Genomic DNA, 12,368 nt, shown 5'->3' on the forward strand with positions numbered 1-12,368 from the left:
CTGCTCCATTTTTTAATGAGATCATGGCTGATCTAGGTAACCTCAGCTCTGCATCCCTTGTCAACCTGCCATAACCTTTCACCAACGTTCTTATCAAGAATCTGTTCACATATAACCTAAAAAATATTCAGAGTCTGCCTCCTCTGCCTTTTAAAGAACAGAGTTCCAAAGACACAAAATCCTCAGAATAAAAACCGCCATCTCTCAGAGGAGTGATCTCTTATTTTTAGTTATTATACTCTAGATTCTCCCACAACCACCTTGTCCAGATCCCTCAGGATCTTAAATATTTCAATCAAGTCACCTCCTATAGTCCTGCACTACAGTGGACATAAGCTGAGCCTGTCCAACCTTTCCTCATGAGACTACCTAAGTATTAGCCTGGTAAACTGGTTCTCTGGACTGCTCCCAACACTAATATCCTTCAATATGCAAGGAGACCGGTACTAGAGACATGGTCTGACCAGTGCCCTGTATAATTGAGGTATAATTACCCTATTTTTGTCTTCCTGAGGATGTTGCCTGGACTCAAGGGCTTGAGTTATCAGAAGAGATTGGATAGGCTAGGTTTGTTCTCCCTGGACTGAAGGAGCCTGAGAGGCAACATGATAGAGGTATACAAAAATTATGAGAGGCATAGATAGGGTAGATAGCCAGGGTAGATAGCCAGATAGCCACTGGCTATCTACCCTATCTATGCCTCTCATACCTCCCATGGTAGAGGTGTTAAAACCAGACAACATACGTTGAAGGTGAGAGGAGGTTTAAAGGGAGAGAGAGAGAGAAGTAATTTTTTTTCTTACACACAGTAGTTGGTATCTGGAATGAGCTGCCAGTGGAGGTGGTGGGGGCAGGAACAGTAGCAACATTTGAGGCATCTTGACTTGAATGAGCAGAGCATGGAGGAATATGGAATTAATGCAGGCAGGTGGAATTAGTTTAGGTAGGCATGATGGTTGGCATTGAGGCAGTGGGACCAAGGGCCTGTTTCTATGCTGTACAATTATATGACTATGACAAAGCAATAAACAACAACATTCTGTTAGCTTTCCTAATTACTTGATGTACCTGCGTACTAGCCCAGGGCATCTAAGATCTACACTCTCTCAACATAATATAGCTCTTCGTTTTGCCCTGCCAAAACACTTCTCTTTTTCCCTGCTTTATACTCCATTTTCCAGGTCTTTGCCCACTTTACCCAACCGTGGCCCTTTGTAGGCTTTTTTTTACATCATAGAGTCATACAACACAGAAACAGGCCCTTCGGTCCATCACGGCTATGCTGACCATCAAGTATCCATCCACAGGTGAGTGCCAAACACAAGGCTGAAGCACTCACGACGACATTCAGCCAGAAGTGCGGAGTGGCTGATCCTTCGGTTCCTCTGGAGGCTCCCACCATCACAGATGCAGACTTTATTCATTCCACATGATATGAAGATACGGCTGACAGCACTAGATACAGGAAAGGCTGTGGGACCACACAACATCCCAACCGTAGGACTGAAGAACTGCACCTCCAGCCAATATTGTTACAACACTGTCATATGGATCATGTGCAGAAAAGACAAGTTTAATTTGGCGTCATGTCCGGCACAGACTTTGTGGGCTAAAGGGCATGTTCCTGTGCTGTACTGTTCAATGGCATCTATCTGACAATGTGGAAAAATGGCTCAAGTGTGTTCAGTTCTGGTTGCCTCATTATAGGAAGGATGTGGAAGCTTTAGAGAGGGTGCAGAGCAGATTTACCAGGATACTGCCTGGATTGGAGAGCATGTCTTATGAGGATAGGTTGAGCGAGCTGGGGCTTTTCTCTTTGGAGAGAAGGAGGATGAGAGGGGACTTGATAGAGGTGTACAAGATGATAAGAGGCATGGATCGAATGGACAGTCAGAGACTTTTTCCCAGGGTGACAATGACTAACACGAGGGGACATAATTTGAAGGTGATTGGATGAAGGTATAAGGGGGATATCAGGGGTAAGTTTTTTTTTACACAGAGAGCGGTGGGTGAGTGGGACGTGCTGCCGGCAGAGGTTGTGGGGGCAGATATATTAAGGACATTCAAGAGACTCCTAGATAGACACATGAATGATAGAAAAATAGGGGGCTATGTGGGAGTTAAGGGTTAGATAGATCTTAGAGCAGGATAAAATGTCGGCACAACATTTGTACTGTGCTGTAGTGTTCTATGTTCTAGTCACAAAAACACATGACAAATCTAATCTGGCTAATTAATGGCCAATCAATGTATCCTCAGATATCAGCAAAGTGATGGAAGATGTCACAGATAGTGCTTTCAAGCAGCAGTTATTCACCAACACCTTGCTCACCAATGCTCAGTTCTGATTTATTGCCCAGACAGTTCCATTCCTTATCGACCTTGCTCCAAGCATGGAGCAGAGTTGAATCCTCAGGAGGTCAGGGAGGTTCAGCTTGTCACCTAACAGTGTGACAAACTTCTGCAGATGTACTGTTGAAAGTATCCTGACTGGTTGCACCATGGTCTGGTACGGCAATTCGAATGTGCAGGAACGTAAGAAGCCGCAGAGAGTAGTGGACTCTGCCCAATACATCACAGGCACATCCCTCCCCACCATCAGGAGTATCTACAGGAGGCGCTGCCTCAAGAAGGCAACATCCATCATCGAAGATCCCCACCATCCGGGCCGTGCCATCTTCTCACAGCTACCATAGGGCAGGAGGTACAGAAGCCTGAAGTCCCACACCACCAGGTTCAGGAACAGCTACTTCCCTTCAACCATTCGGTTCTTGAACCAACCGGAAAAACCCAAATCACTACAGTTTAGCAGCACTATGACCACTTTGATCAGTTTGCACTAAAATAGACCTTCTTTTGTTATAATTGTGTTCTTTGTTGTAAAAATTGTATATAATTTATGTTTATTTTTGTGAACGCTGCTTATCTGATGCTCTGTGCCTGTGATGCTGCTGCAGGTAAGTTTTTCATTGCACCTGTGCACACATGGACTTGTGCATCTGACAATAAACTCGAAGTTGACTTTGGATTCCAGAGCGAGATGTGATTGAGGTAGCATCTGTACAAGTGTGGTATCAAGGATCCCTGAAGTCAGTGGGCACCAAAGGGAAAACACTCCAATGACTGCAGTCATTCCTCCCACCCGGACCCAGGAGTCCCTCAAGTGCCTTTACCTTGACCACCTTCAGTTGCCTCACTAATGACTTTCCTTCCATCACAAAGGAGAGAAGTTGATATTTACCCTGATGATTGTGCAATGTCCCCCGTTCGTCATGAAATGAAGCAGTCTATGCTTACATGCAGCAAGACCCGGGCAACATGCAAACATGGGCAGTTAAGTGGCAAATATCATTCAGACTATAATAGTATCAGGCAATGACCATCCGCGACAAGTCTAACTCAGCATTCAATGCATTATTGTTACATCATCGTGGGGATTACCATTGACCAGAAACAACCAGACCAGCTGTACATTATCAACATTTAAAAGGTACTTGCACAGGTACATGGACAGGAAAGGTTTAGAGGGATATGGGCAAATGGGACTGGCTCAGATGGGAATCTTGGTCAGCATGGACCAGTTGGGCCTGTTTCCGTGCTGTATGACTCTCATGACTCTATAAGAGTCAGACACTGAGAGAGCTCATTAAGAGCATGATGGAATACCCTTCGTCTGTCTGACTGAGTGCAGCTCTAGCAACATTCAAGAAACTAGACCTCATCCAGGACAAAGCAGAGCCACACTGCCCATCACCCTAAGCATTCATTTTCTCTGCCACTGACCCACTATTGATGTAGTACATGCTGTGGACAAACAGCACTGCAGTCACTTGCCTAGGCTTCTTCAACAGCACTTCCCAAACTTCACATCCTTTATCAACCAAAAGAACAAGGGCAGGGGACACATGGGACCACCACCAGGTACAAATTCCTCCAAGGTGGGTGAGAGGAGACTTGCATTACACCATTTAAAACAGGTAGGCTTCTTTGTGAAACAGTGGGCTCTATCTAAACAGGGTTAAGTCTTACAATCAAATAAACATTTCCAAGTGATTCAGAGCCATTCTTTACATAAAGTACTTCACAACCAATTATTTCAAAGTTGTATTTAGTTAAAGACAGTTGAATAAAGCATTAGAACTCAACACTGAAAACACCAAACAAGACCGTTTGAAGCAGGTAGGTTTCTTTGTGTTACAGTGGGCTCTAATTCGTGTTAAGTTTTACAATCAAATAAATGCAGGAAAGATTCACAAGGATGTTACCGGGATAGGAGGCTTGAGTTATAAGGAGAGGATGGATAGGCTGGAAATATTTTCTTTCTTTCTCTGGGGCATAGGAGGTTGAGGGCTGACCTTATAGAGGTTGATAAAATCATGAGGGGCATGGATAAGGTGGATAAGGATTGCGAAGTCTAAAACTAAAGGGCACAGATTTAAGGTGAAAGGGGAAAGATTTAATAGGAACCTGACAGGGAACTATTTAAAGTAGAGGGTGGTGAAACAAGCTTCAGAGGAAGTGGTAGAGGCTGGTACAATTACAATGTTTAAAAGACATGTAGACAGGTACATGGATAGGAAAGGTCTGGAGGGATATGGGCCAAACATGGGCAAATAGAACCAGCTCAGATGGACATCTTGGTTGGCATGGAGTTGGGCCAAAGGGCCTATTTCCTTGCTGTACAACTCTATGTCTAAATAGACATTGGGCTGAATACATTGTTTCTGCACTGCAAAATCTATACAATTCATCATGAGATGTTCTGATTTTTAAATGTATCACCATATTCCCCAAACCCAATGTTATAGCCAATTACTGTGGGATTAACACGCTGTAATAGTGGGTCTGCCAGTAACTGGCATTGGATCCACAGAAAGCATCCTCTCCGGATGCATCACGGCTTGGTACGGCAACTGCTCTGCCCGAGACCGCAAGAAACTACAGAGAGTTCTGGACACAGCTCAGCACACCACAGAAACCAGCCTCCCCTCCATGGACTCTGTCTACACTTCTCGCTGCCTCAGTAAAGCAGCCAACATAATTAAAGACCCCACCCACCCCAGACATTCTCTCTTCTCCCCTCTCCCATTGGGCAGAAGATACAAAAGCCTGAAAGCACGTACCACCAGGCTCAAGGACAGCTTCTATCCCGCTGTTATAAACCATTGAACGGTTCCGTAGTATGGTAAGGTGGACTTTTGACCTCACAATCTACCTTGTTATGGCCTTGTACCTTATTGTCTGTCTGCACTGCACTTTCTCGATAATTGTAACACTTTATTCTGCATTCTGTTATTGTTTTCCCCTGTACTACCTCAATGCACTGATGTGATGAAATGATCTGTATGGATGGCATGCAGAACTAAGTTTTTTCACTGTACCTTGGTACACGTGACAATAATAAACCAATTTAACACCCATTACAGTGAGATTACCACTGCACGTCAGTGACTGCCATTACACAATGTAGTGGGGCCATCAATGACTGACATAGAGGCATAGATCGAGTGGACAGTCAGAGACTTTTTCTCAGGGCGACAATGGCTAACACGAGGGGACATAATTTTAAGGTGATTGGAGGAAGGTATAAGGGGGATGTCAGGGGTAAGTTTTTTTTTACACAGAGAGCAGTGGGTGTGTGGAACGTGCTGCCGGCAGAGGTTGTGGGGACAGATACATTAGGAACATTTAAGAGATTCTTAGATAGACGCATGAATGATAGAGAAATGAGGGACTATGTGGGAAGGAAGGATTAGGTCGATCTTAGAGCGGGATAAAATGTCGGCACAACACTGTGGGCCGAAGGGCCTGTACTGTGCCGTAGTGTTCTATGTTCTAACTTCCCATTAGACTTTATGACTCTAGGAATATGGCTCAGGTGGATCTAACTCAAAACTTTACAGATAAAATAACAAAACAGTAAATGAGCAGTGGGGAGTACTGTATGTACAGATGAGGGGAAAGGAAGCGTATGCAAACTTATAGTTCACTGAATAATTAAAGATACACTGGTTAAAATGACACAGAAAAAGAAGGCTAATGTATTTATAAAGCAAATAGAGCAAATCAAATCTACTAATAAAAGTACAGACTAGAACTAAAAAAGTGGGTAGTGAGAGTGTTTCAGAATCGATTACTGGGCCACACAAAAGGAAATTCAACTGTTCTTTTTGTAAACAGGCAAGTATCAGATCAGGTATCTTTATTAGTCACATGTACATGGAAACACACAGTGAAATGCATCTTTTGTGTAGAGTGTTCTGGGAGCAGCCCGCAAGTGTTTCCATGCTTATGGCGCCAACATAGCAGGCCCACAACTTCCTAACCCGTACGTCTTTGGAATGTGGGCGGAAACCGGAGGAAACCCACGCAGACACGGGGAGAATGTACAAACTCCTTACAGACAGCAGCGGGAATTGAACCAGAGTAATCAGAGGAAGGGTAGGGCCATTGGAGATGCAGAAGCTGAGGTACTAAATCAGAACATCAGCACAGAAGGTGGTAATAAAATCAGACAGGGTTTAAAAGAAGTGAAGGGGATGTACTCAAAATGCTAGCAGCACCAACAGCTTAAAAAAAACCCTGGCTGGGTTTGATCCTAGTTTAATGAGGGACACAGCAATAAAAGCTCTGGAAATTCCGGGTGGGATCATCCAATTTCTGCTTAGATCTGGAAGTGATGCCAGAAGATTGAAAACATTTTACCACTGTACAATGAAAGATCAATCAGGCTAATGCAGGTGATGGGAAACTTAAAGACCTGTACAAAATTAATTGGCACTTAGAAAAATACGCAAGCTAATAATTGAAAATCTACCTCAACTTATTAAAGGCAAATCACGTTTCACTAACTAGATTGAGTTCTTTGACAAAGTAGCAGGTAAAGTTGATGAGGGTCATGTGGTTGCTGTTGTCTATATGTCATTTGACAAAGTACCACATAATAGATTTGGTAGGAAAATTGAAACCTAAGGTATTAAAAAGACAGTGGCTGTGTAGATATGAAAATGACTCAGGATGGAGGGAAGTGTGCAGTGATGTCTCCCAGAGGTCCAGGAGGACCAGTGCTCCTTCTGATTTATACCAGTGACCTCCACTTGGGCTCATGGGGAATAATTTCAAAGTTTGCACATGATACAAAACTTAGAAATGTGGTAAACAGGAGAAGGAAAGGGACAGATCGGTACCATTGGTAGAATGCACAACAAACATTTAAAGAAGGATATTTGAGTTGATAAATTTTGCTTACAAGAATGAGGGGCAACAGATTGTTACAATTTTAAAGTGCGTGCAGGAGCAGAGTGCCCTAACACTGGATTTACATCAGGACAGAGGCAGGGAGGGCAAAAGCAAAGAAGCTACAGTGTTAAACTACAACCGAAGAGATTGTAGGGCTGGTGAATTATAACAAAGAGACTGACTAGGCAGGGATTGCTTCCTTTAGAATGGGGAAGGCTGATGGGAGATTTAGTCACAGTTATGTGAATAGAAGAATGTTTCCATCCACAGAGGGAACTGTGCAAGCATAGAGTTAATTAGTAGAAAGTTTGGAGGGGACTTGAGCAAAAGTTTTTAACTTAAAGATTGGTAGGGGTCTGGAACTCATTGCCTGAAAGGGCAGTGGAGGTAGAACCTATCCTTGCATTCTAATAACAACTGGATGAGCATTTAACATGTGCTGTAACTTAGTGGGCCATGGATTGAGAGCAGGTTTGCCCTTTGTAGCTTTTTTTTTGGAACAGGCTGGACACATTGGACTGAATGGCCTTCAGCAGTTTGTGATTCTTTTGACAAAGCACTGGGCAGAGCCCAGATAGAGTACTCCATCCAATTGTGGGCACCACATTTCAGGAAGGGTGTCAAGGAGAGGGCATGGAGCAAATTTAGTGGGTCTGGAGACTAATGCTTGAAGAAGCTGATGTTGCCACCGCCCCCCCCCCCCAGATAAAAGAGGTTAACAGGAGAACTCTTGGAGATGTTTTCCTTTAATTAACAAATTAACAGAAACTCTTCATAATTTTGAACAGTTCCAAAGGTACAAAGGTCAATGGTTGGCAGGAAAAACTTCAGGATTATTGGGAAAATATCCAGAGACAAGAGGGAAGCAACATTCTGAAGTGATCAGAACAGACTTTGAAATTGCTGTCTCAAAAGGCAATGGATGTGGATTCAATTTTAATTTTCAAAGGGGATTTGGATAAATAATTGAAAGGGTAAATTTACAGAGGGCTGGGGAAAGGGAAGGGTAGTGGGACTAATTGCACGGCTCTTTCAAAGCTCTAGCACATATAGTTTCAGTATAAGGGGTTACCCGTTTAAGGTGGGGGTGAAAAGGAATTGCTTCTCTCAAAGGGTGGTGAATCATTGAAGTTCTCTACCCAAGAGATCGTTGAAGGTCAAATCATTGAATAATTCAAGGTTGACAGACAAGAGTTTTGCTCCAAAGGGGAGTTACAGGTAATGGAGAACATGCAGGAAATCAGAGCTGAGGCAGAGATCATCCTGAGACAAGCTTGGGGGGGCCACACAGCCAACTCTTGCTCCTACTTCTTTCTTTCTTATGTAGATGTGTTAGGGTCTGTCCTCTGTCACTCCCTGACAGTTGGATTGTCAACCACAGAGCTTGTATTCTGGAATACGATGAAGACTTACATTTCTACAGCACTTTACGACCAAAGAAATTCTTTTGAAATGTTGTAACTGCTGTCATTTAGGAAATACAGCCATCAATTTGCACACAGTAAGATCCCACCCACACCAATGTGACAATAATTGTTTTTGACTGTAACTGGATTATTAATGACTAACATTACATCCCGTAGCTTTGGAGGAATAACCCTTTGTGAAAGGGAAGTATGGATGTGGGATGGGAGCATCTTTGGGACTGATTTTGTTCTTAAACAGCCAGCCCACTGAGGTTATTTTCCAAGAAGAGGCTTGAGAAAGGACCTGATTTTCCATCGCACTTTTTGTGACCTGCGTTTACTGTTGCAACATGAGAAACTTGCAGCAAATTTGCACACAGCAAATTCCCAAAACAAGCAAGGAGAAAACCTGTGATAAGGACATTGATTAAAAGATCGATGCAGTCAGCCCCCTGTTCCCCCGCTCTTCTTAAAAAACTGGATCTTTCATTTCCTCCCACCCAAGGGCATTTTGCCCAAAAACACAGTACTTCCAACATTACAGTACTCCTTTCTGACACTGTTTTGGTACGGTTGTTTCCTTTTGGCTACAGTTCAACACTTCCTCAGTAGTGCTCCTCTGACAGTGCAGCACTCTCTCATTACTGCCCCCTCATTGCCATTCCTCAACATTACACAACAATCTCAGTACCGTCCCTTCAAAAGTCCAGTGGCATCAGTACTCAGCACGCCCAACAGTGCCTCAGTAATGCCCTAGTGTAACACAGAAACAGCCTTAACACAGCAACATAAAGGGGAATAAAAAATTTTAAAACTGGGACTGATAGATCTTTGTTGGCATTCTGACATGGATTAGCCATGAGCTAACCAAATGGGGAAGACAGTTTGAACAGCCTTCTCCTGTACCAATATAATGAGGTAGCACAATGGCGCAGCTGACAGAGCCGCTGCTTCACAGCACTAGTGACCCGGCTTCCATCCTGACCTATGGCGCAGTCTGTGTGGAGTTTGCACGTTCTCCTCAGTGCTTTCACTGGGTGCTCCGGCTTCCTCCCACATCCCGAAGACGTGTGGGTTGGTGGGTTGACTGGCCTCCATAAACTGCCCCGCGTGTGTGGGTGAGAGGTAGAATCTGGGGGAAGTAAATGGGATTGTAGGGAGAACAAAATACGGGATGAGAGTAAATGGGTTGAGGGTCAGCATGGACTCTGTGGGCTGAAGGTCCTCTTGCCCTGCGTAGGACTCTCTGACATTGATTTTTCCAAAGAATTACAATGAATTGGATAGTCTTGTCAAGGAGCAGCCATGGGCACGATGGATCAAGCAGTGGCTTTATAGCTGTTCTGGTACAGAAACCTAAGAAGCTGCAGAGAGTAGTGGACTCAGCCCAGTACATCCTGGACACATCCCTTCCCACCATCGACAGTATCTATATGAGGTGCTACCTCAAGAAGGCAGCATCTATTGGAATTGGTTTATTATTGTCACTTGTACCGAGGTACAGTGAAAAACTTGTCTTGCATACCGATCGTACAGGTCAATTCATTACAAGGTGCATCGAGGTAGAACAGGGTAAAATCATCAAAGATCCCCACCATCCGGGCCACGCCCTCTTCTCACAGCTCCCATCAGACAGGAGGTACAGAAGCCTGAAGTCCCACGCCACCAGGTTCAGGAAGAGCTACAACCATTTAGTTCTTGAACCAACCGGCACAACCCTAATCACTACCTCAGTATAGCAACACTATGACCACTTTGCACTACAATGGACAATACAATCTAATTGTATTCTTTCTTGTATAATTTGTTTATTTTGTATTTCTCTTGTTAATATTGTGTCTCTAATGCCATGTGCCTGTGATGCTGCTGCAAGTACATCTTTCATTGCCCCTGTGCACACAAGTACATGCAGATGACAATAAACTTGACTTTCAATGTGCAAGTGATTTGTAATTTGAGGATCACTCCTTACCGGCCTCAAGCAGCAGCTGGGTGGTGCTGTAGTCATCAGCCAGCACGGCGTAGTGCAGGGCCGTACAGCCACGGAAACTGGCCCGCGTGTTCAGCCGATTGCTGAACTCGTCTTCCCTGCTCACCAGCACTGCGAAAGAAAAGCATAGCAAGATTTAAGAACTCTCATCATATCCGGATGCATCACGGCTTGGTACGGCAACTGCTCTGCCCTGGACCACAAGAAACTGCAGAGAGTTGTGGACACAGCTCAGCACATCACGGAAACCAGCCTCCCCTCCATGGACTCTGTCTACACTTCTCGCTGCCTTGGTAAAGCAGCCAACATAATCAAAGACCCCACCCACCCCGGACATTCTCTCTTCTCCCCCCTCCCATTGGGCATAAGAAACAAAAACCTGAAAGCACGTACCACCAGGCTCAAGGACAGCTTCTACCCACTGTTGTAAGACTATTGAACGGTTCCCTAGTACGATAAGATGGACTCTTGACCTCACAATCTACCCCATTATGACCTTGCACCTTATTGGCTGCCTGCACTGCACTTTCTCTGTAACTGTAACACTTTATTCTGCATTCTGTATTGTTTTCCCTTGTACTACCTCAATGTACTGCGTAATGAATTGATCTGCATGGACGGTATGCAAGACAAGTTTTTCCCTGTACCTCGGTACAAGTTACAATAATAAACCAATTTAACACCCATCAGGTAACTTCCTACCTCACCAATGAAGCACACAGTGCTCAACTCTGGATCACCAGGACAGGGAACAACATTGACTGTGGGAGGGGCAGCACAGAAGGAGTGTCACACTGTGGGAGGGGCAGTACTGAGGGAGGGGAGGTACTGAGGGAGGGGTAGCACTGAGGGAGTGTCACACTGAGGGAGGGGCAGCACTGTCAAAGTAACAACATGTAAAAGGTATTTTACCGCAACATGCTTTGGGCTCCCAGATGGCACTGTGACACTAAAAGCTTTCTGTCCCCTTAACCTTCCTTGCCCCTTTGGGCTCCCAGATGGCACTGTGACACTAAAAGCTTTCTGTCCCCTTAACCTTCCTTGCCCCGAGGAGAACGACCTCAGCAGCTTTAGTCTTTCCACTCAACTGAAATCTTTCAGCTCTGGTGAACTGACTTCAAATCACCCATGACATCCAAAAATCCTAGGAGGAAACGGATGGGCTATTGGTGAGGGGACACACTCATGACCTCACTGATCCTACCCATGATCTCAAGTCCACCTCTCCCTGCAGACAATGGTCCTCATTTTCCATGTATTCTTCTTAGAGTGTTTGGTACGTAAGTAAGATCTTAAATAAACAGACAGGAAAACATGGTACCAGCAGTATGTCTGTGTGAGTGTAAGAATGTGCGCATGTGTGTGTGTGTGTGTGTGCGTGTGTGTTTTCAGACCATTTGTTGGGTGGAGACCCCTTTTATTTCCGACACGGAAAGTGTAACGAACAGCAGTTGCCACGGAAGATGAATTTCAGACACTAGCAGTCTCCACTATAAAAAGATTAAAACGTTATTATTGTTTTCCCCCATGGTTCAACGTGACAGAGCAGTCATCATTTGTAAAAAATGTCTGTGCATGAGATAACTACAGCAAACTCAATAAAGTGTCAGCTGACGACTGCTGTCCCATCCATCAACACGGCTGGCTGGAACATTTCACGTCTTTGTTTCTGCTGACACTGAAACAGATACCGGCAATATTTCTACAACATCTGAACATTAAAAACAACAAGG

The 12,368-nt window shown here is 44.4% G+C and overlaps 1 protein-coding gene across 1 annotated transcript in view; it reads right to left on the reverse strand.

The window, feature by feature from the left end:
* clpb (caseinolytic mitochondrial matrix peptidase chaperone subunit B) overlaps window positions 1-12,368 on the reverse strand; it is a 115,634-nt gene that overhangs the window by 73,544 nt on the left and 29,722 nt on the right. Inside the window, exon 5 of the mRNA XM_052026673.1 lies at window positions 10,618-10,746. Within this exon, the coding sequence (XP_051882633.1) occupies window positions 10,618-10,746 (129 nt within the window). The remainder of the gene's footprint in view (window positions 1-10,617; window positions 10,747-12,368) is intronic.

This window comes from Pristis pectinata, chromosome 11 (genome assembly GCF_009764475.1).
Source record: "Pristis pectinata isolate sPriPec2 chromosome 11, sPriPec2.1.pri, whole genome shotgun sequence".
NCBI classification, from domain to species: Eukaryota; Metazoa; Chordata; class Chondrichthyes; order Rhinopristiformes; family Pristidae; genus Pristis; species Pristis pectinata.